The sequence below is a fragment of the Lolium rigidum genome, chromosome 1, assembly GCF_022539505.1.
Source record: "Lolium rigidum isolate FL_2022 chromosome 1, APGP_CSIRO_Lrig_0.1, whole genome shotgun sequence".
Lineage (NCBI taxonomy): Eukaryota > Viridiplantae > Streptophyta > Magnoliopsida > Poales > Poaceae > Lolium > Lolium rigidum.
Genome location: NC_061508.1, coordinates 181,527,549 through 181,550,915, shown reverse-complemented (window position 1 = coordinate 181,550,915; position 23,367 = coordinate 181,527,549). Strand labels below are relative to the sequence as shown.

Genomic DNA, 23,367 nt, shown 5'->3' with positions numbered 1-23,367 from the left:
GGATTCCATTGATTTTGATGTGGTTCCTATGACGGTTTGTCACCTCGTCGTTGGGCCGGCCATGGCTCTATGACCGTTCTGTGCAACACAATGGCCGCGCCAATACATATCGCTTGGAGTTGAAGGGCAAGAAAATTAACTTACAGCCTATGTCACCACAGAAAATTGTCAATGAGTCTCGTCAGAAGATTGAAGTGAACTTGGAGGATGCATCCATAGATAGGCGAGAGAATTGTAATGCCGTGAGTGATATAACGAAAAGTGAGAGAGTGAATTCCTTAGTCTCATTAGCCACCAAACAAGACATGAGAGAATTTAGTGAGGATTCTACAGCCATGCCCCTTGTGCTCATGTACAGGGGTACGGTTTTGGTTTCTAACGACATGACCCCTCTTCCTCTTGGTGTTTCTAATGTTTTGCAGGAATTCAGCGACGTGTTTCCGGAAGAGGTACCCGCAGGACTTCCACCATTGCGAGGTATTGAACATCAAATTGACTTGATCCCCGGAGCATCGCTGCCCAATAGGGCGCCATATAGAACGAATCCCGAAGAGACGAAGGAGATACAGAAGCAAGTACAAGCGCTACTCGACAAAGGTTATATCCGCATAAGCCTTAGTCCTTGTGTTGTTCTCGTTATTCTTGTTCCTAAGAAAGATGGTACATGGCGTATGTGCGTAGATTGTAGAGCCATAAACAACATTACTATTCGATATCGTCATCCTATTCCCCGTTTAGAGGATATGCTAGATGAATTGAGTGGTGCTGCTGTTTTTACTAAAATTGATTTGCGTAGTGGTTATCATCAAATTAGGATGAAAGAAGGGGATGAGTGGAAAACCGCCTTTAAAACAAAATTTGGTTTATATGAGTGGTTAGTAATGCCTTTTGGTTTGACTAATGCACCTAGCACTTTCATGAGACCGATGAACCATGTTTTGCGTGATTTTATTGGCAAGTTTGTGGTTGTGTATTTTGATGACATATTAATCTACAGCCGCAATGAATCTGATCATATTATACATATTCGACATGTTTTGCAAGTGTTGCGTGATAGTAAACTCTATGGTAATCTTGAGAAGTGCACATTTCGCAAAGATAAGGTCATATTTCTGGGTTATGTTGTCTCTAAGCATGGAGTAGAAGTAGATGTGTCTAAAATTGAAGCTATTCAAAATTGGCCTACTCCCATGAGTGTGAGTCAAGTACGAAGTTTTCATGGTCTAGCTGGGTTTTATCGCCGTTTTGTGCCCAATTTTTCTACTATTGCTGCACCTTTGAATGAATTGACTAAAAAGGGTGTTGTCTTTGAGTGGGGCGTTGCCCAAGATCATGCTTTTGATGAACTAAAACGATTATTAACTTCTGCACCATTGCTTGCACTTCCTGATTTCAATAAGCAATTTGAGATTGAATGTGATGCTAGTGGTATTGGAATTGGTGGTGTGTTGATGCAAGAGGGTCGCCCAATTGCATATTTTTCTGAGAAATTATCTGGTGCTAAGTTGAACTATCCTATATATGATAAAGAATTGTATGCTTTAATTAGAGTTCTTGAGGTTTGGCAACATTACTTGTGGCCAAAAGAATTTATCATACATTCTGATCATGAAGCTTTGAAATATCTGAAAGCCCAATCTACTTTGCATAGGCGTCTTGCTAAGTGGGTTGAGTTCATTGAGTCTTTTCCGTACATTATCGTACATTATCGAGTATGATAATGCATACTCGATAGATCTTCCAGTTGATGAGTTTGGTGTCAGTAATTCTTTCAATGTTGCTGATTTGACACCATATGACGGAGAAGACCTTGGAGCGTCGGGGTCGACGCCTTTTGAAGGGGGGGGATGATGAGGACATCCCTACCTCACTACTACCTCCGTCATTAGCAAATGAAGATGAACCTCGCTGTGAAGCTCAAGTCCAATGAAGTTCGGATTGGACCAATTACAAGAGCTCGTGCGAAGCTACTTAAACAACAGGTGAACTTGTTCCTAAACGATACTTTGATTGATGAGAACTTTATACTGCCTAAGTCCTATTATTTATGTATCATCAGGTATCAAGAGGAGACAAGCATCGCACGAGGAGAGGAGCAGCTGGACATGAAGACGGACGTCAAGAGGGCCGTGAAGCTGGACATGGAGCTGGACATGAAGATATCTCATGGACGCGCGAGGGAGGAGCGGGAGGCATGCGCGAGAGGAGAAGAAGAAGTCCAGGCCGGTCCAGAACCCGGTCAGACCGGCCCCCAGACCGGACAGCCCGGTCTCTGGCCCGGTCGACCGGTCGGAAACCGGCCGCCAACCGGATGAGTTTTCTCGTACCGGGCAAAAACCGGAAACTTCGCAGTTTCCCGGTTTCCGCCCGGTTGACCGGACCACAGACCGGCCCGCCCGGTCCACAGCCCGGTCGACCGGATCCCGGACCGGACCAGTCCGAGTCTATCTCGACCAGATCTATTCCGGGTCGGTTTTACTTGTATTTTTCGACCGAACTCGTCCCGGACGCCTATATAAGTGCCTTGGACGACCCCCTAGCTGCTTTAGACCACGTTTAAGATAAACCCTAGTTCATAGTTGTTTGCTAAGCAAAACTATTGTTCCCCAACTCTCCAATTCGTTGCGATCCGGAGTTTTATGCTACCGAAAGTTTGTGTGATCTCGTTGTTCCATTGGGGATTAGAAGATTGCAATCTACCGCTTCGTGGTCGGCGGCTACGTGCGCAAGTGTGTGGAGTTGCGAATATCTTGCAGGGTTGAGAGCTGTTGCATTGGCATCAGGAATCAATCGAGAGACTTCGTCGGCGTCATACAAGTTATCCTCCTCATCATCATCGATTTCATCCGCTGCTACCATCACGTGTTCATCAACACCCGTCGCTTACTGAGAAGATCGGGCAACCCCTTATCAAGGTTGAAACTGCTTCGTTCATTGTTATATGGTTGGAAACAGAAAATGCTTCATGTGGTAATTGGTATATTGTCTTGAATAATTTGATACTTGGCAATTGTTGTGCTCAAATAGATCATGTTTAAGCTCTTGCATCATGTACTTTGCACCTATTAATGAAGAACTACTCGTAGAGCTTGTTGAAATTTGGTTTGCATGATTGGTCTCTCTAAGGTCTAGATATTTTCCGGTGAAGTGTTTGAACAACAAGGAAGACGAGTGTAGAGTCTTATAATGCTTGCAATATGTTCTTATGTAAGTTTTGTTGTACCGGTTCATACTTGTGTTTGCTTCAAATAACCTTGCTAGCCAAAGCCTTGTACTCGAGAGGGAATTCTTCTCGTGCATCCAAAACCTTGAGCCAAAACCTATGCCATTTGTGTCCACCATACCTACCTACTATGTGGTATTTCTCTCGCCATTCCAAAGTAAATTACTTGAGTGCTACCTTTAAAATTCCATTCTTTGTCTTTGCAATACATAGCTCATGGGAAAATAGCCTTAAAAACTATTGTGGTATTGAATATGTTGCTATGTATCTTATTTCTTATAAGTTGTTTGTTGAGCGGTAACCATGTTTCTGGGGACGCCATCAACTATTACACCTTTGTTGGATATCATGTGAGTTGCTATGCATGTTCGTCTTGTCTGAAGTAAGGGCGATTTTCATGATCAAATGGTTTGAGTATGCATGTTGTTAGAGAAGAACATTGGGCCGCTAACTAAAGCCATGAATCATGGTGGAAGTTTCAGTTTGGACACTAATCCTCAATCTCTTATGAGAATATTATCTGTTGTTGAATGCTTATGCATTAAAAGAGGAGTCCATTATCTGTTTTCTATGTTGTCCCGGTATGGATGTCCATGGTTGAGATCTATTAAAAACGAGAAATCAAATGCGATTTATCTCCTTGGAACTTTGTACAGGCGGCATAGAGGTACCCGTTTGTGACACTTGGTTGAAACATATGTTATGCAATGATAATGCGTGTTAATCCAAGCTAATTAGAACAAGGTGCGCGCACTATTGGTATTCTATGCATGAGACTTGCAACTTATAAGATGTATTATGCATAACACATATGAATTATTACTACCGTTGACAAAATTGTTTCTATGTTTTCAAAATAAAAGCTCTAGCACAAAAATAGTAATCCATGCTTCCCTCTGCGAAGGGCCAATCTTTTATTTTATGTTGAGACAGTTTACCTACTTATTTCTATCTTAGAAGCAAACACTTGTGTCAACTGTGTGCATTGATTCTTACATACTTTCTTATTTGCATTCATCATATTACTTTGTGTTGACAATTATCTATGACATATACATGTTGAAGTTGAAAGCAACTGCTGAAACTTATATCTTTCTTTGTGTTGCTTCAAAACTTTCTACTAAGAATTTATTGCTTTATGAGTTAACTCCTATGCAAGTCTTATTGATGCTTGTCTTGAAAGTACTATTCATGAAAAGTCTTTGCTATATGATTCAGTTGTTTAATCATTGTCTTTACCATTGCTTCGAATCACTTCATTCACTTCATATGCTTTACAATAGTATTGATCAAGATTATGATAGCATGTCACTTCAGAAATTATCCTTGTTATCGTTTACCTACTCGAGGGCGAGTAGGAACTAAGCTTAGGGATGCTTGATACGTCTCAAACGTATCCATAATTTCTTATGTTCCATGCTACTTTTATGACAATACTCACATGTTTTATACATACTTTACATCATTTATATGCATTTTCCGGCACTAACCTATTAATGAGATGCCGAAGAGCTAGTTGATGTTTTCTGCTATTTTTGGTTTCAGAAATCCTACAAAGGAAATATTCTCGGAATTGACGAAATTAACGCCCAGGGTCTTATTTTTCCACGGAGCTTCCAGAAGACCGAAGAGGATACGAGGTGGGGCGACGAGGCGCCCAGACCACAGGGCCGCACGGCCAAGGGGGGGCCCGCGCTGCCCTATGGTGTGGGCCCCTGCGCTGCCTCCAACTCTGCCCTTCCGCCTACTTAAACTCTCCGTCGCGAAAACCCTATTACCGAGAGCCACGATACGGAAATACTTCCAGAGACGCCGCCGCCGCCAATCCCATCTCGGGGGATTCAGGAGATCGCCTCCGGCACCCTGTCGGAGAGGGGAATCATCACCGGAGTGCTCTACATCACCATGCCCGCCTCCGGACTGATGCGTGAGTAGTTCATCCTTGGACTATGGGTCCATAGCAGTAGCTAGATGGTTGTTCTCCTCATTGTGCTATCATGTTAGATCTTGTGAGCTGCCTATCATGATCAAGATCATCTATTTGTAATGCTACATGTTGCGTTTGTTGGGATCCGATGAATATTGAATACTATGTCAAGTTGATTATCAATCTATCATATATATGTTGTTTATGTTCTTGCATGCTCTCCGTTACTAGTAGAGGCTCTGGCCAAGTTGATACTTGTGACTCCAAGAGGGAGTATTTATGCTCGATAGTGGATTCATGCCTCCATTGAATCTGGGACAGTGGAAGAAAGTTCTAAGGTTGTGGATGTGTTGTTGCCACTAGGGATAAAACATCAATGCTTTGTCTAAGGATATTTGTGTTGATTACATTACGCACCATACTTAATGCAATTGTCTGTTGTTTGCAACTTAATATTGGAAGGGGTGCGGATGCTAACCTGAAGGTGGACTTTTTAGGCATATATGCATGCTGGATAGCGGTCTATGTACTTTGTCGTAATGCCCTGATTAAATCTCATAGTAATTATCATGATATGTATGCATCTCTATTTGTCAATTGCCCAACTGTAATTTGTTCACCCAACATGCTATTTATCTTATGGGAGAGACACCACTAGTGAACTGTGGACCCCGGTCCATTCTTTTACATCTGAATACAATCTACTGCAATCTCTGTTCTCGGTTGTTTTCTACAAGCAAACATCATTCTCCACACCATACGTTTAATCCTTTGTTTTCAGCAAGCCGGTGAGATTGACAACCTCACTGTTAAGTTGGGGCAAAGTATTGTGATTGTGTTGTGCAGGTTCCACGTTGGCGCCGGAATCTCTGGTGTTGCGCCGCACTACACTCGTTCACCAACAACCTTCACGTGGCCTTCATCTCCTACTGGTTCGATAACCTTGGTTTCATACTGAGGGAAACTTGCTGCTATACGCATCACACCTTCCAATTGGGGTTCCCAACGGATGTGTGCTTCACGCGTATCATGTGTACATTATCATGGTGGGGTGTGTTTTCAACCAATTTTGTACCCCCGGGTGCGTCCGGCTACACGCACATGCGCTGGCGGCAATTAGTCAATGGATTACGGTTTCCCTGGGAAGCGAGCCTCGGAGGGTGGGAATGACCCAAAAAATTGTGTGTGTCCATATGGTGTGTACACTATCATGGTCGGGTGTTGTTTGAACCAATTTTGTACCCCCGGGTGCGTCCGGCTACACGCATATGCGCTGACGGCAATTAGTCAATGTTGTAGACCGCACGGTCAATGGATTAGGGTTTCCCTGGAAAGCGAGCCTAGGAGGGTGGGAATGACCCAAAAATTGTGTTTGTCCACATGGTGTGTACATTATCATGGTGGGGTGTGTTTTGAACCAATTTTTTACCCCCGGGTGCGTTCGGCTACACGCACATGCGCTGACGGCAATTAGCCAATGGATTAGGGTTTCCCTGGAAAGCGAGCCTCGGAGGGTGGGAATGACCCAAAAAATTGTGTGTATCCACATGGTGTGTACACTATCATGGTGGGGTGTTGTTTGAACCAATTTTGTACCCCCGGGTGCGTCCGGCTACACGCACATGTGCTGACGGCAATTAGTCAATGTTGTAGACCGCACGGTCAATGGATTAGGGTATCCCTGGAAAGCGAGCCTAGGAGGGTGGGAATGACCCAAAAAATTGTGTGTGTCCACATGTTGTGTACATTTTCATGGTGGGGTGTGTTTGAACCAATTTTGTACCCCCGGGTGCGTCCGGCTACACGCACATGCGCTGACGGCAATTAGTCAATTGATTAGGGTTTCCCTGGGAAGCGAGCCTCGGAGGGTGGGAATGACCCAAAACAATTGTGTGTGTCCACATGGTGTGTACACTAACATGGTGGGGTGTTGTTTGAACCAATTTTGTACCCCCGGGTGCGTCCGGCTACACGCACATGCGCTGGCGGCTATTAGTCAATGTTGTAGACTACACGGTCAATGGATTAGGGTTTCCCTGGAAAGCCAGCCTAGGAGGGTGGGAATGACCCAAAAAATTATGAGTGTCCACATGGTGTGTACATTATCATGGTGGGGTGTGTTTTCAACCAATTTTGTAACCCCCGGGTGCGTCCGGCTACACGCACATGCGCTGACGGCAATTAGTCAATGGATTAGGGTTTCCCTGGGAAGCGAGCCTCGGAGGGTGGGAATGACCCAAAAAAATTGTGTGTGTCCACACGCGATCATGGTAAAATGCAAAACTCCTATCATTACTTATGTAAAAACATAATGAAAAACACAATGTAAAATACAATCATCAACATCCACAAGCTTAGATCCTTGCTCATCCCTGAGCAAGATAGCAGCTTTAAAAACATCGTCCTCATGTTTTCGGAGAGCAAGTCAATATTAAAATAAATGAGTGCATTACAACATATAATAAATTTGAAAGATATAGAAACATCATTGGGCTCTATATTAGTTATACAAATTAAATGATTTGGGAGGATTCCTCACCTTCAGAATTATTTTATTGTGCGGAGAATAGTAAATAACATGATATAGCTCATAAAGTTCAACCGAACAAGCGTAATGAGAAGATCTAAAACATATTTAGACGTTACAAATAAACGACCTAGAACAATCACTTTCATTTATTCTCACACATGCGGGCATGTCTACTTGCTCATAGAACAATTATTATTAGGTCATTTTTTAGAGTTGTGCCATAAGCTAGACATGCTTAAATTCTATTACACGAGAAGACTTAAAAGAGACCAAGGAGACTTCAAAGGCGAGTTTGAAGTAATTCATTGTTTGTGAGTTGAGTATCTACCTCAACTTCTTACTCATTCTAAGATTCTAGATTAAACTTATACATATTTTCTTTTGTTTATCTTTTTCTTCCCTTTTTATTTTTATTTTTCTTGTATTTGATAATCAAGCTCATGGTATGTCCCATGACATCAACTATCTTATACATGTCTGAATAAGATTAATGGTGTGTAAGATCCTAAAATCATCATCAAAGTACAAGTGAGGTAGAACTCAACTTAATTCATACATCTAATAAAACAATCACAAACTGAATTCTTAATATTGTTTCATGGCCCAAAAGATAAGAATCATCCCCTATTTAAGAGATGATGATGCAACTTATTTTGCAACATAGGAAAGCAAACTAAACTTGCAAAAATGTAAACATGCTAAAATAATAAAGATTGCAAGGTCTTAAAAATTCCCCAAGATTGAAATCAAGCTAGGTAGGATCAAATAATCCCTAGAGATTATTTGGTACCATGGGAAGGCGAGGTAGAGAGCGGAGTTGTGGCGTTGATGAGGGTGTCCCGTAGCAAGTTGTTGGATTATTCTAGGTAGGCTATGCCTCGGTTGATCCTGGGTACATATTCAAGAAGCTTATTCATGCTATTAGTAAAAACTTTACATATGGAGTTGAGTTCCTCTTTGTTTTCAGGCTTGTTACTCCATGTTCTGAACTCGATCTTACTCACCTATTCATCGAGATTATAAACGGGTTTTTTTGGATAGGGGATGTCCTCGGACACCTTTTACTCCCATTTTTGTTGTGGTTTCATGTGCGTGTTGATGAATAAATTTTTCACGGTGCATGAATAAAAAAAGTCTCCTTATATGTGCCTCCTGTGAAAGTATCTCTCAACGGTGTCTTTCTCTTTGATGTGAAGGATGATTGGTGTTGACAAACTTGACTATCCCTACGCGTCCCTTCACGCGATCCCTGTGTGCTTCAAGAGTATTGATGTAGTTCTCCTACCTCATCCAGTCTAGATCGAGAGGTGCAGAAAGGTTGCTGAAGCGTTCTTCACATAGATCATCTTGAGCGACATAGTCATAGTGCCTGAGAGAGACCACCTATCCCTCGGGCTAAAGCTATGGGCCTTGCGGTCCTCTTAAGAGGAAGTCCGACGTGTTGAATTGTACTTCTATATGGGCCTGGTTCGGCTAGGGTTTTACCTCTCCCTCTCTCCCCTATATGAACACTTGTAATCCTTGGTTTATTATCAATAATAAGAATATATTCCGTCTTCTTGGTATCAGAGTCAGGCGCGCCGCCTTCCATCAGCGCCGCCACCACCGACGTATTCCCACCTCCCCAAAACCCAAACGCCTCCAGCGAACTTCTCAAAATCCCCCAAACACTACCGTCTCTTGGCCCACCTCTTCCCAAAATCCCCCTAAACACTACAACTTCTGATTCCCTAAACCTCCAAATCCTAATGATCGATCTTCCGATCGTCACCAACACTGCCTTGTAGACTTCCATCCTCTACACGCCGCTTCCATCACAGCCCACCTCTCACCCGATCATCGGAGTTCACATCCACAACTACATCAAATTTCAGGTCAATTCCGCTGGCGAACACTTCTCAATGTGGAGGCAGATCATCATCTTCCTCCTCAACATGTATAAGGTGATGGATCACATCATCGACGGTGCAGCCCCCACCGCCCCCGACGACTTTTGGATAGCAGTGGATATCCACATCTCTCTGTGGTTCATGGGCACCTTGAGCGATGATCTCTACCGCCTCGTCTCCGGCCCCGACGGCCGAGACTGCTCGACATGGACGCACATCACCCGCTTCTTCCTCGACAACGAGGCATCGCACTACCTCTTCCTTAGCAAGGCGTTTCGCAGCAGCCCTCGTGGCGATCTCTCCATCTCCACCTACGCCAGCAAACTGCAGCGGGTCGCAGATGATCTTGCTGCAATCGGCCGCCCCGTTGACGACCACGACCTCATCCTTCAGTTCATCGACGGCCTTGGTGAGCAGTAATAGCTATAGGCCGAGATTCTCAAGTCAGCGGTCCGCTCCTTCGCCGACGCCTGCTCCCGTCTTCATCGCGCTGAGGTTGACGCCACCTCTCAAAACCACCATGTTGGTGCCCAAGCACTCACTGTGCAGACTGGTGGCCGTGGCGCCCGCAGTGGCAGCTGCAACCCCGTGCGTCCTCCTGGCGTTAGCCCCAACTACCGTGGACGGTATCCGATCCCTGGGTTCCAATACGGCCAACGTGGAGGCCGAGGTGGAGGTCAGAAGCACGGCGGCGGACGTGACCGCGGTAGAGGTCAGCAACATCACTACTCGGGTGGCCATCCCGACAACGGAGCCTGCGCCGGAGGCCACCACAACTCTTCCGCCATGTCGCATTTACCTTTAGATTTTCTTTCAAGTTGTAATAAACATGCAACGTCTCAAACTTTATGCGATGCTTTTCAATTAGGGAAACACACGAAATTACATTTTTCTACATCCCACTCCCATGCATCGTTTCCGTTTGATCTTATTCATTCTGATCTGTGGACGTCACCTGTTCTTAGTTGTCCAGGCTACAAATATTACTTAGTTATTCCTGATGATTTCTCGCATTTTTCTTGGGTGTTTTCTCTACATGCAAAATCTGATACTTGTGATACTCTGCTTCGCTTCTTTGTCTTCATCGCAAATCAATTCCACACAACCATACGATGTCTTCAATATGATAACGGAGAAGAATTTCTCACCACCAATCTACGGATCTATCTCTTTTCCCATGGTGTCGCTCTTCGCCTATCCTGTCCCTATACACCTCCCCAAAATGGCCGAGCCGAACGCATGATCCACACCACCAATGAAGTTTTCTGAACCCTCCTCTTTCAACCTAAATTACCACCAGTCTTCCGCGTTAGAGACCTTAACACCATAAATCATCTTATCAACATTAGACCCTCTCGTCATTTCACACCTTACTTTCTTCTTTACGTTATACATCCTACATATGATCATCTGCGAACTTTCGGCTGACTGTGCAAGGTGACCTTATCGAAATTTATGCGAGCTATAGAACAATATGTGTTGTATCAACGAAGCTGAGAAACACGATTTGTGGCTTGCCAACCAGTCTGGCATTTACTTCACCCTCATACCGCTACTAAAATTGTTTGCAACCAAACATAACAACAGTCCAAGCTCCATTTCTCCTCATAAGGTATCCAGTAGGCTAAATGGAAAAATATGGAAATTTCCTTGTGAACAACCAATCACTCCTTAGCCTTGAGTTCGGCTGCGGAAACATTGTGTTAACTACCAATCAAATCAATCGTCAACACAGTCAACTGCAACCACTATAAACCCTCTGCCTCGTGGACGACCATCGGCCCAGATAAAAACAACAAAGTTCAACATTGTGGCCTGAAGAGATGGGCCTGGTTTTGCAATACAAGCGGCCTTGCATTGGTGGCACACTACGACAATGGAAAATGACAGGTACAGGATATGTATAAATCCTCACATAAAATGTCTACATTTCTCACCGCAAGCTTACAAGGGCACAAATGTTCACACATATTGCTGGACGTATGCCCGAGCCTCATACCTTGTACATATTGATTCGGAGTATAACCATTCCAAAAAAAAAAAAAGGAAAGTACCACCATAAAAACCATCATATATCTTTCGAGAGACTGCACATTCCAATGGAGTAGCAAACAAGCGATGCAATGAACAAAGGTTGCAAAGCAGCATCTTCTTTACAGATACTTGATGAGAAGCCAAACAATCACGGCGAGCAGCACTATGGCGGCAACAGATAGCAGCAGGGCCATGCATGAGCAGCCACCTTTGGTGCGCTTGTTCAGAACTGCAAGCCCCTTTTGCACACGCTGAATGAAGAGAGCCCCGTCAATGTCACATCCGCATAAGCTGACTAATTCATGTCAAATAGTAGTAAAATATCTACCTGAAGTCGGGAGTTCGTAACGTCCACGTGATCTTCAAGGTCATCCTGCAACATGGAGAAAGGAATTATTCATCCATTATTGGAAACACATTCACATGGCTCTTTTAGGGGCACTAGCACTAACAATCAATCTTGTATGCAGAGTAAGTTCTTCATTGACTGCTAGTGCTATATGTTTTGTGCTCAGTACTGTCTCCTCCAGCCTTTCAAGACCCTCATCTTGTTCTGCAAATTGTTGAAGAAAAGGAATAAGCTACCACACAATGGTTATCATCTGTACAAGACACTGGTACTTTTAAGAATATAAAAAAAATCAAAAAGGAGAATAATATAAATATATGTGCTAACCAACATGAATGTAGTAACAATACCAAACAGGGGCCCATGGAACATATTAAGTTCGCTTAGGCACAAATGTGTATTTATTCAATTTACATAATTGAGAAGGCCCATAGTTAACGGAAAACTACTGGAGGAACAATAATAAAAACTAACAGTAATACCTTTCATAACTTGCCTCTGAAGGCCAACAATCCCTTGGTTATCCAACCCAGCAACTCTGCTCATATCATCAGCTGCTTTCTTACCCTGACCAAGCAAATCCTCCCTACATAGAATAAATGCATATTATATATATTCTTATTACGTATTCTGAGCAAATTTGAAAGAAATTAAGTTTTCAAGTATATTTTTAACCCCCAAGAAAAGGTGAGCACTGATGCAGGATAAGAGGGCACTAGGTTCAGTACTGACATGAAAGAACACACCTGTTTGCAAAGTTTGACACATTGAAACTTGTCCCCATCTGCTTTGCTTTCGATTTTAAGTTGGAAAGCGCATCTTGGCGCTTATGCATCTCCTTGTCAGTGCTGCACAAATTTTATAAAAAAACACTATGCTTAATTTTTTGATAGCAAGTATAAATCATCAGACCTTTTAACCGCAGGATACTAATTTATTATACATATGCAGAAGACAAAAATCCTAGTTTACTCATTCTTTAATTAGTTTTTCTCTCCTTGTCTTTTTGGTTTCCTTATATGTCCATTGGCTTTCATATCTAGCCTGCCCCAACTAGCTTGGGGAAAAGGCTTTGATGTAGTTGTTATTGATGCAGAAGACAAAAATCAGCCTTCAATGACAATCCTACAGTACTAAAAAAATTCACATAGACTACTGTTATATATACAAGGGTCTTAGTATTCTAGTTTAGTTTTTTCTCCAATCTACTAGGACTATCTCCATTTACTTATTTTTTTAGAACCTCATCTTATTTGCTAAAGGAGTTAGTTAATAGCAGCCGGCTATCTAAGGCCTTGGCCTTGTTATAAGAAGTCTCTTTAACCCTACTCCCCTTCTCCTATCATCATCCCCTGCTTTCTCCATGTGCTCCGATTGACCAGAGTTGCTCTCAAGGCACTTGGGCCAAAGCCTAGTCCTCTAGCAACTCACAACTACCAGGTCGTACCAGATACACATTTCACATGAAACTTGCAACCAGCATGGAAGCCTCTTCCCTATATTGCACAGACCATTATAACGATTGTTTTACTGAGCCTAGAAGAGTTAAGCAGCCAACCGATGTAGGATACATCGAACATGACAATAGTGGTATTTAACATTTAATACAAATTCTCTGAGATTCTACTGTCCGATATACCTTTGTAACTTTCACAATAAACTGTCAAGACATCAGAGTCTACAAATATAGTGTCAATGTAGGGACTCCAATGATCATCAGTATATAATGCATAAAGAAAAAGTAGTCGTAATAGAACATACAGTGACTTTGGAGGAATCCTGGACAACAACGTCACCAAACTATCCAGTCTAGTCCCAAGAATAGTTATTTTTCTGCGAATAGCTGATGTGTGACGCATAATTTCAGGGCCTGATTGTGGAAGAGATCCTCTATCGGCAATCATGGAACTTATATCATCAACAAGCTTAGATGCTTCAGTGTACTCTTTCATCCATGGGTCCGAAGATGATGCCATTGCTGGTTAATTCACAATAGTATTAGCATAATAATTGTCAGGTGAGCACAAAAAAGTATGGCATGATATAAAGCTTTAGCATGATATATAGGTATAAGAAGGAGCAATATTTTAACAATATCACATTTACCTATATTTTACCAATACTTTGTAACCAACTTCGTAATGGTTATTTCTTGAACCGCTACAATTTGAGGGAATAATTCATACACCACAAGAAATAATTCATAAATGTACCAAAACAAAAAAGAAGTACCAAACAGGGAATGTTTTAACAATGCAAAATTAGCAGAACTGAGACATAAAACAAAGCAGGGTACAATTTATTCAACATAAGCAGTAGCAAAATTGGCGAAATTGCAGTCAACTCCACTCAATTTCCCAATCAATTGGACAACAATTTGACAACAGTAGAAAAATTGCAATCAGTGGCTCTAGCAGACAGCACCCCGCAGAATTGCTACCGCTCATTGTTCCTGTTCCAAGAAAAAAATGGGTACATCTGTGCACGTTTATGTTCTCTGAGTTGACATATTTGCGCACAGATCGGAGGTGAGGTCAAAATCAAGGTGGTCGGGATGGCGTCGATCTGTACGTGCCCCTGCCCCCAACTCGTTCTGACCGCGCGCCCTGGCCGGCTGGGTGACTTACCCCCCTCTCCCGGCCGTCCCCGCCCCTCCCATGCCGAATCTTCTTCTTCCTCTCCCGGCTCACCATGGCAGCGCCACCCAAACCCCTCCCCTCCCGTCAAATCTTCTTCCTCTCCGTGGATCCCGTTAGGTGTGGAATTTTGAGCTCGAATTTGAGCGAAATTGGAGGAAAAACGGAGGCAGACGAACCTGGTCGAGCGCGTGGTGGGGGAGGACTTTTCTGGGAGCGAGCGGTTACTATCGTGGACGGGTAGGGGACGCCTCCAGTGGATCCGGATGTAAATTCAGGAACCTGGACGATATGCTCTCGGGAATCGGAGGTTGAAGCTTCTTGGGATTACGCCTCTAGGCTGCGTCGCCTCCCCCTTTCGGCTTTCCCCGCTTGTCGCCCTGTTATTTTCTCCGTGTTTTTTATGGAGTTTTAATTTTTTTGAGAAAATACGTGCCGTTCTGTGAGTGTCTGATGCGATAGGGACGTCAACGGCGACGGACACGGCGAGCCGACGAGCCATCGGGCGGGGTCCGCAGGGAGGACAACTCAAATTTGTTTCCACCCGGAAAAAAAAACTGCCGCCTCGCTCTACATAAATCAACTACTCCGTACATTTAAATAGACTAGCAAAAGAGCCCGTGCGTTGCACCGGGTGAAGATTCTTCAACTAATTTTTATTAAATATTTTTCAAACTTGAAATTGTAATTACTCAAAATTTCATTTTTTTTACTGGACTCATCTACCAAAAATAATGATATGGGTAATATTTTCTATATGTTTTATTCATATTTATGTTTAAATAGGAAAAGTGCATGTGCGTTGCAAGGGTCTAAAATAAATCAAACAATATAGGTTTAAAGTATGCCTTGATTTTTTCGTACCATTGTTTCAGAACTTGGTTTTCACCCAAATTTCTATTCTCTTACACATGTCCTACTATAGAACAATCCACACAAAAGCAAATATGCCATCTATGTTAATTTTTTTTTTTTAAATGTGAAGAATTTTATGACTATATAAATCATAATAAAATGCTTGCGCAAAGAACATAATTTCTACCGATACCCATCAACCACGGTACATGAATAAATCGCAAATATCTATTTGAAAATGCTAGGTCCTAGAGAGGATGCAAGCTTTATAAATAAAGTGGCAATAGAAGATGACTCAGACTCATCAGACGCTTTTTGACTTGCTTGCCATTCTAGATCTGACACTTCAGGAAAACAGATCTTTGCTGCATTCTTTTATCTTTGAGCCCTTTTACGGTGGTTGGCAAGTACTTCCTAGTACTACCCAGTACTACCGCTTCGATTTATTTTAGCCGTTGATCTCACGCAATTATTTATCAATTCATAAAACCAGGACCTAGGGTATTACTGTAACTTCTCACCCTGCACAACCTCTCCGCTAGAGAGCACGATCCAGTCAAGCGGAGGCGGGCGTTGCACGATGGGGATCTCGGCCAACGGCGATGCAGGATGCAGTGATTGCGCCAAAATACGGGCCTCGCCGGGGATTGGCCTCGCCGCTGCTTTTGGGGGACTTCCCTGCGCCTCTGCCAGCCTGCCCAGCCGCCGCCCGCCTGCCCTAGCCGCTGGAGAGCATGATGCGGTCCGCCGTCTCTGCCCACTGCCCCGCCGCCTCCTTCCGGCAAGAGGTCGATCTACCGGCCCCAGGTGAGCAGCCTGAACTTGTTTTTTCTGCTGGGTTGCAAATCGCAAATTCGTACAGACAAGTTGGTTGTTGCACAGTTCTCAAATATACTTGAATATGCCGTACACCTTTTTTCTCTTTGGTCGGAGCCAAATCATGCAGCCGTAAGGTACTATGTTCTTATAAAATTTGAGCCAACTAAATGTGCAATTGCAAATATCACTTGTTAGTCCCAGTTCGTAATCAAAATCATAGTACTGCATGCTAATGCACTACTGCTATAAACAACAGATCATCACTTAAAACTTTTGGTGAGAGAACTGTTTTATCAGCCTATGGTTGAATATTTCTGTTTTACATCTTGTCATCACAGGGACTCCAGGGAGCTCTTCATATTCAAGGCATTTATTTTCTAACATGTTCCATCTCTTTCTGCATTAGTGTTGCATATCCTTGCATCATACATCTAGCTAGTAATGTTCATTTTTTTAAGAAGATATGATTTATGTACAATAACAAATATTTCTGATAAATTTTTTATTGGATTGAGTTCCACTTCTCAAGGACTTGGCTGAATTATACAATTTTCCTGTACTTGTGGAGTTTTGGTTGTACATTTGTACTGTACACTTTTAAAGGACCTGATTATTTAACTATAAAGTTTTGCTATGGTTTGGCTGCAATTTACACTTTGAAGAGCTTACATGTATTTATAATTTACACGAGCTCTGTCTTACGGTTTTTTTTTAAAAAAAACTTTCTGTTGGAATATAGAATGATATTCTGTTGTCATTCATTTCTAGAGATAAATGAAAGGCATAATCAAGCTATTCTGGCATTGCCTGGACACCCATGTCGAGGGCTTTGTGTACACTGTAAAACTTAGGACGGAATATGTGTCGAACTTTTGAAGTTTGATGTTACTTCTTAGTGACTAATAACTGCATCGCTTGTGGAGCATGAAAGGTGACAACAGTTCTTAGTTGTGCCTGGGTATGGTGGAGGAAAGATACCTATAGTTGTGGAATTCGTAATGCATACTTCAAAGCTGAATTATGTTCTAGTTCCTGCATTATGGTATGAGAAAACATGTGTGGGAGTCATTAGGAGCCAGCTCTCGCTGTTATACTGAACGGTGATTTGATCAAACAAGAATGCTAGGGACAGCACTAGTGGCTTAGCATCAGTTTCAAATATATTATTAAGTCTGTCATGAGAGAAAGAGATTGCTCTATATGGTGAAGTCCTGTAATCAGATAATGCTGATGGTGAAGACGGTGGTGAGATATGGGTGATGCCTTATCTGAACAGTTCCTGGCATGCTACCTTGTTACTGCTTACCATCAACCACCAGTAAAAGGGTTCATAGTGTAACTGTACTAATCCTGGTGTTTGTGTATTTGCATGATTGTCTTATTTCTCTGGCTCAATTGTTTTGTGTATTTGCTGATTATTATAGTTATGGCTATCTTGTGCTGACGGCGAACTTCTTTTTGTGGGTGTTGTAGCTTATCTCCTTTTTCTTTTAGTTGTGTATGTTTCTTGTGGCTTGTGCATAGCTGAGGTAAAATTTTCCTGGTTGAAAGACGAACCAGGCTTGAATTTTACAGCATGTATCTATTGTCTGCCCCATCTATTTCGAAGGAGCTCCTGCAAACTCAAGTATACTACCACTACTATTTCTTTTTCCAAGCTTAACTCACTGTTACCTTATGTGCTCTTGTTTATGTGCCTCCAAGGATCTTATATCTCTGAAGTAATGCATAAAGCTGTTTTTGGTGAGGCTGACGATGTGCCAGTTCATCGTGCTGATGAACCTGAATCTCATAGCCATACCTCTATCAGGAAAAGAGAAGAACATCCGCAAACACGAGCGTGTAGATTGGACGAGAGAAGAACAGCTGCAAAGATGCTCCAAGTTGTTCTCAATCGAGCCAAGGAGGGTGTAGTTTGAACCAAAGGCGCAACCGTCTGGGTGTAGTCATCAATAAAATGTAAAACACTGATATGGTATCATATGTAATACTGCTGGTGGTGGGTTTTGTTAACCAGCTCGGTGGGTTCACAGGAACCTGTCCTGTGTCTTTGCAAAGAGATGATAAAAGACGATGTGATGGTTAATCTTTGTGTTTTATTTTCCTGGCACGTCAACTTCACTCGTCTGTCTAATAGAAACATCGCTGAATCTTCTACAGTACTTGGTTTTACTGCTAATACCCTATTATGAGCTCACTTGCGATTGACTCCTAATGGAGCAACTGAACAGAACATTTCACACAAGATAAGCAATGAGCAAACTATATACTGATTTAACCATCAATTATATGATTGCTGAAGTTAAGGAAAGATACCATATGAATTTTCTTATGGAGATTATCATTACAGGATGCTGGAGTATATGGGACCAAAGAAATGACGCCATCTTTAATAATAATGCTCCTAGTCTATCCAGATGCTTGTACAAGTTTAAAGATTATGTAAAAAGAAATACTTTTGTACACCCACGTATGGGTGTGGATGTTTCCGTCACCGTTCATTTATTTCTCAAGATTCGTGCCCACCATGGTAGATAGAAAGATTCTTTTCTCTCTCATATTTTTATCCAAATCTCAAAGCACAATGGACGGTGATGGAAACACCCACACCCATGCGTGGGTGTACAAAATCCACTCTCACCGAGCCAAGCCTAGTATTAAGGAGGGTATTAAGGAGGGCATGCTATCCTGGTTAGATAATTTATGAGCTTAGATTGTTGAGAACTCCATTGTAAATTATGATCCTTTGCATATATATAAATGAAAAATGACACGGTAGGGAGTTTTTTCCCCTACTGTTTTTGTGTCAAAAAAAATAAGTCGAAAAAAGCGACCAGCATAGGCGCTAGCTAGTGAGAACCTTAAAATCAGAACCAATTGGTAAATGATCGCTAGTATGGTCAAAGTTGGGCAGGCCTACACTCGTGGGAGATGAAGGCTTGTAGGTTTTACTGAACTGCTGTCCAACAAAAATATGTAGTACAATGTTCAAGTAAAACCTAGAGTATAATTTGTGTACTTTGGCTCCTCTCCAATCCAGCATACAGGCTGCACAATTTGAGGAGAGCTTTATCCATTGATTCCGAGTCAGCTGATACTCCGTACAAGGTAATTGTATACGTAGATGTACAGAACATTATTATCCTACGCTAGACAAGAACAATAAACACGGCTATAGATTATTGAGAAGGCTAGCTGAACAAAGAGGAAACCTTGGAAAAGCTATTCAGCCAATCCATATATATATGAGAAAGTGATGGAAAATAATCCCATGATATGAAAGATAGATAAATATGTCAGTAAGGGCCTTCATCCCGACCTGACCGAATTCACAAGACAAAAAGGGCAAATATGAAAGATAGATAAAAATGTCAGGAAGGGCCTTCATCTCAGAGCCTACTAAATAACCATTCAGAATCATCCCGGTTATTCAGTTTCTTTCTACATACTGAATGACTATATCGGTGTTGCTAAAAGTCAATGCCTTGTTTATGGGTGTTCAGTTGAGGTTGCTCTGTCCATGCTGATGACCCATCTTCCTCCATGTTCCACTCGCCCATATCAGTGGCCTCCCACCATGAATCTGCAATGAGCTGATCCTGTCCGAAAGCATAAAAGAGTATTACGAACAACATAGAGGTAATATAGAGAAAAACTTTGTAAATTTGTACAAAATTAGCAACGTAAAGTACCTCTTCACTCATGCTATCATTATCATAACTACCAATTGAGGGTGGACCATTCCTGATAATGTACAAATCACATTTCTTTCCCCCTCTAAGAGCTTTTACAAAAGTTGTACCGTTGCAAACGAAATTGATTCTGACATGTAGTTTCTGTCAACTACACAAACATTCGATACAACATAATCTCCATACAACACAATCATTCACGTAAACCAAATGATAAATAGTCCACTGCAAATATGACAATTCTCATTAACGGAAGTGTTATATTGGGAAGAAAAGAAGCAACATCAGACCTGAGGAAAATGAAGGCGTCCCCAGCTACAAGCGTTTTGGAACCGACAAACAGACCCCAAATCGGAGCTGACGCCGGCGGCCAGGTGGTGGATCGATTGGCGAGCTCAGGCCCAGGGCGACGTGGTGGAGGGAAAGTAGGCGGGGCTGCGCAACCTCCTGTTGGCCCCGCCGCCACTCTCGGCTGGGGCGATCGTCCGCGGCGTCCTCGCTCAGTCGGAGCTCACGCCGGCGGCGAGGTGGGGGAGGGATTGGGGACAGGGGACATGCGCGGGGAGAGAAAGGAGACAGTTAGAGAGATCATCCAGACAAGTTGGGTCAATGGACGTAAAATGACATATTTGCTCTTTAAAAAATAAAATAAATGAGTACTTTCCAGTACTTATTTCTGTGTACTTTCCGGTACTACTAATTTTTCTACCGTTGGATTAAACTGATTGGACGGTTCCTAAAATCGCCAATCATGATAAAACTTGTATTTATCTTTATTGGGTGTATTTTCTCGGGTACACGGCAAAGACACTCTGCACCAGGTGCCAAAAATCATTACATGCCGAAGAATACTATGCCGAGTGTTAGCACCCGGCGAATATTAAAAACACTACACAATAGAGAAAACACGCTAAGTAAATAAATACACAGGACGAAGTTGCTATTTGCCGAGTGCCACAACGGGACACTCAGCGAAGAAGGCTTCCACATGGCGTATAAGGCGCACGTCCAACGGGAGAATAATGACGCGTTTCTTCGCCGGGTGTCTCCCGTTAGATACCCGGAAAAGAGCATCTTTATCTGGTGTTTTTTGATGGTACATGGCAAAGTCAAATTTTTAGGTAGGCCATATTTTTTCCTCCGGGTGCCGAAAATCTGTACACGGCAAAGTCCCATTCTTCTCCGGCCAGGTCTTTTCCATGTTGTCTTCACCGGATGCTTTCAGCCCGTCGCCGGGTATTTTTGATACGCGGCAAATATGTTGTTTCCTCTAGTGTGACCAGCAGTATGCCTACATGCATCAGGAAGCCGAAAGACCATTGGAACGTGTAGCTTGAGCTTAAATGATGATTTGGGCGTCAGCTGCAAGAGAGAAGACTGTTGCTGTTAGTAGCATAATGTTCCCAAATCAACTTAGTGTGCATGTTCTCTTGCAAATGAAATTCAGAACTAAGTAGATTCTGAAAGGGGAACCACAAATTTGACGTAGGCTTCTCCCTACCAAATCAGCTGGCCTCCATCTTTCTCCCGCACAAAAAGCAGCAAAGGCATTATATAAAAAAAATCAATCGATCCTTTTTTTTTCTCGGCAGCTCATGCATATAACCCATGTAACCCACTCCAGAACAAACGAAAAACAAGCACCAGTAGGTCCCCCAGTTTACACTGACATCATTGTTAAGTTCAGCAGGTCGTCATCAGGTTTGTCCTTGCGTGTCTGAATCAACTGTCGTTTCATGGCTGAGTCGGTGTCCACAGGTCGAGCTCGGTCGGGACGCAGGAGCACCTGCTGCTGATTATCGCCGATGTGGAGGATTTGTGGCCGTCGCGGGGCCGCTCGCCAGATTGGTTGTCGTGTAGACGGACGAACCGTTTTTTCACTTGGCGGTGGCAAATCTGTAATTTGGACGAAATACGGGGGCAAAAATAGACGGACTAACAAGAAATCCTTTTGCTTTTAAGTCCACAATGAAGGTATTCACTCCAAAGCGTAATATTATGCTAAAATATGTTGATGAATTTAGATGCCCCTGAACCCCAAGAAATATCCAAGAGGTACAAGCGTCAAAGCTTGAGGATGCCCAAGGCATCCCCTCTTCATCAACAAAGCAATAGGTTATCTCTCTACGCGCTATATTTTTATTGCTTCATACGCCATGTGTTGTTCTTCGAACGTCTTTATTTTATTTTAGTTTAGTTTAGTTTTTTTTGATGTAGCATATGTTGGATCCCTGCACATTTGTTTTGAAGAGATACACACTCCGTTTTAATTGCATAGAACGCTCTAGTTTTCGTTGTTATTGTTCTGCGAGTGTTCTAGTTTTCTAGTACTGCGTTTAGCTCTTGTTCTTCTTAAATTTTTTTCAGAGCTTGTTAGTATTCTTTATTTATGTATGATTAGCTTTCTGGTCCATATTGTCTTTCATCTCTGAGAGCTATTTCAAATAAGTTGATTGGTGTTGGAGACGAGTAAAATGTTTCGTGACTATAGTGATGCAAAAGAAAGCTTGTCTAGACTGTGCCATAGACTTTGGCATGTCATGTTGGATGTTATTCTTGTCATATGATTAGTGTTTATTGTTGTAGCATGACTTGTCTCGAATATCTGAGAGTGCATAATGTGTCATTGAAAGAATCATGTGTTGTTTCCATCATAAAAACATAATATTGTGGTATTCTCCTTTGATGCTTTATTGGGTTGACTTGGTGAATGCTTATACCATGTTATGACTATAATCAGACAACTAAAACCTCTATGATCATTTAGTTTTTGACTTGTAATATCACTTTATGCTTTGATTCATAATGTTTTGTTGCTATGCATGATTATGACCATTATTGCTCTCTTAGTTGGCCGCTCCCAGTCTTTTGCTAGCCTCCGCCTGTACTGAGTATGAGATCTACTCGTACATCCAACCACCATCACCAAAGTTTGCCAAGTGTGTCCACCATATCTACCTACTAGCATTATTGCTATTTCAAGTATATTCATCATGTTTTTATTTATCTTCCAAATTATTTTGGCATGAGAAAATTAGTCAGTAAAGCTCTCACGAACTTAATGGCACATTTACTTTCTTGCACTTAATAAATTTGATCATTGTGACTATCTTATGAAGTTTATATGTTTGCAAATTGCAAGTTGGGAGTTAGCATAACCATGCTTTCATGGGGAATGCTTTCAACATTGCACTTATTCATATTCAGTTGATTTCATGTTCTTTTGTTTATGGATGCCTAGCGGTGCGAAATATAATGGAAACTTGTAAGTCCATGGAATTTGTATATGAGTTAGAGAAACGCTTGGGCCGCTAATCTAAGCCATGCATCATTCATGGTGGAAATTAACAGCGAACCATAGTGAGCATTCTATGAAGAATTTTTAATAAAAAGTTATACCCATAGTAAATAAA

General features: G+C 42.3%; 1 protein-coding gene and 2 long non-coding RNA genes across 4 annotated transcripts; 1 reads left to right on the top strand and 2 right to left on the bottom strand.

Annotated features, from left to right (window-relative positions):
* Positions 1-11,453: 11,453 nt before the first annotated feature.
* Positions 11,454-14,990, bottom strand: LOC124685705 (syntaxin-52-like). 2 transcript variants are annotated; one of them, XM_047219826.1, is made up of 8 exons: positions 14,768-14,990; positions 14,059-14,112; positions 13,714-13,930; positions 12,699-12,800; positions 12,435-12,538; positions 12,056-12,156; positions 11,932-11,976; positions 11,454-11,854 (listed from the first exon to the last, which is right to left on the bottom strand). In XM_047219826.1, exons 3-8 carry the CDS (start codon positions 13,926-13,928, stop codon positions 11,723-11,725), a joined length of 699 nt encoding a protein of 232 aa, XP_047075782.1. In that variant the 5' UTR covers positions 13,929-13,930; positions 14,059-14,112; positions 14,768-14,990; the 3' UTR covers positions 11,454-11,722. The 2 variants fall into 2 exon arrangements, with proteins under 2 accessions (XP_047075782.1, XP_047075781.1); XM_047219825.1 differs by lacking the exon at positions 14,059-14,112 and having other exon boundaries at positions 14,768-14,989.
* A 1,167-nt stretch (positions 14,991-16,157) lies between these two features.
* Positions 16,158-18,365, top strand: LOC124682788. Its single transcript, XR_006996445.1, has 2 exons — positions 16,158-16,250; positions 17,967-18,365. It is a non-coding gene; the product is annotated as an uncharacterized LOC124682788 (long non-coding RNA).
* A 1,099-nt stretch (positions 18,366-19,464) lies between these two features.
* LOC124682787 lies at positions 19,465-20,465 on the bottom strand. The gene is made up of 2 exons (XR_006996444.1): positions 20,245-20,465; positions 19,465-19,861 (listed from the first exon to the last, which is right to left on the bottom strand). It is a non-coding gene; the product is annotated as an uncharacterized LOC124682787 (long non-coding RNA).
* Between the last annotated feature and the right edge of the window lie 2,902 nt (positions 20,466-23,367).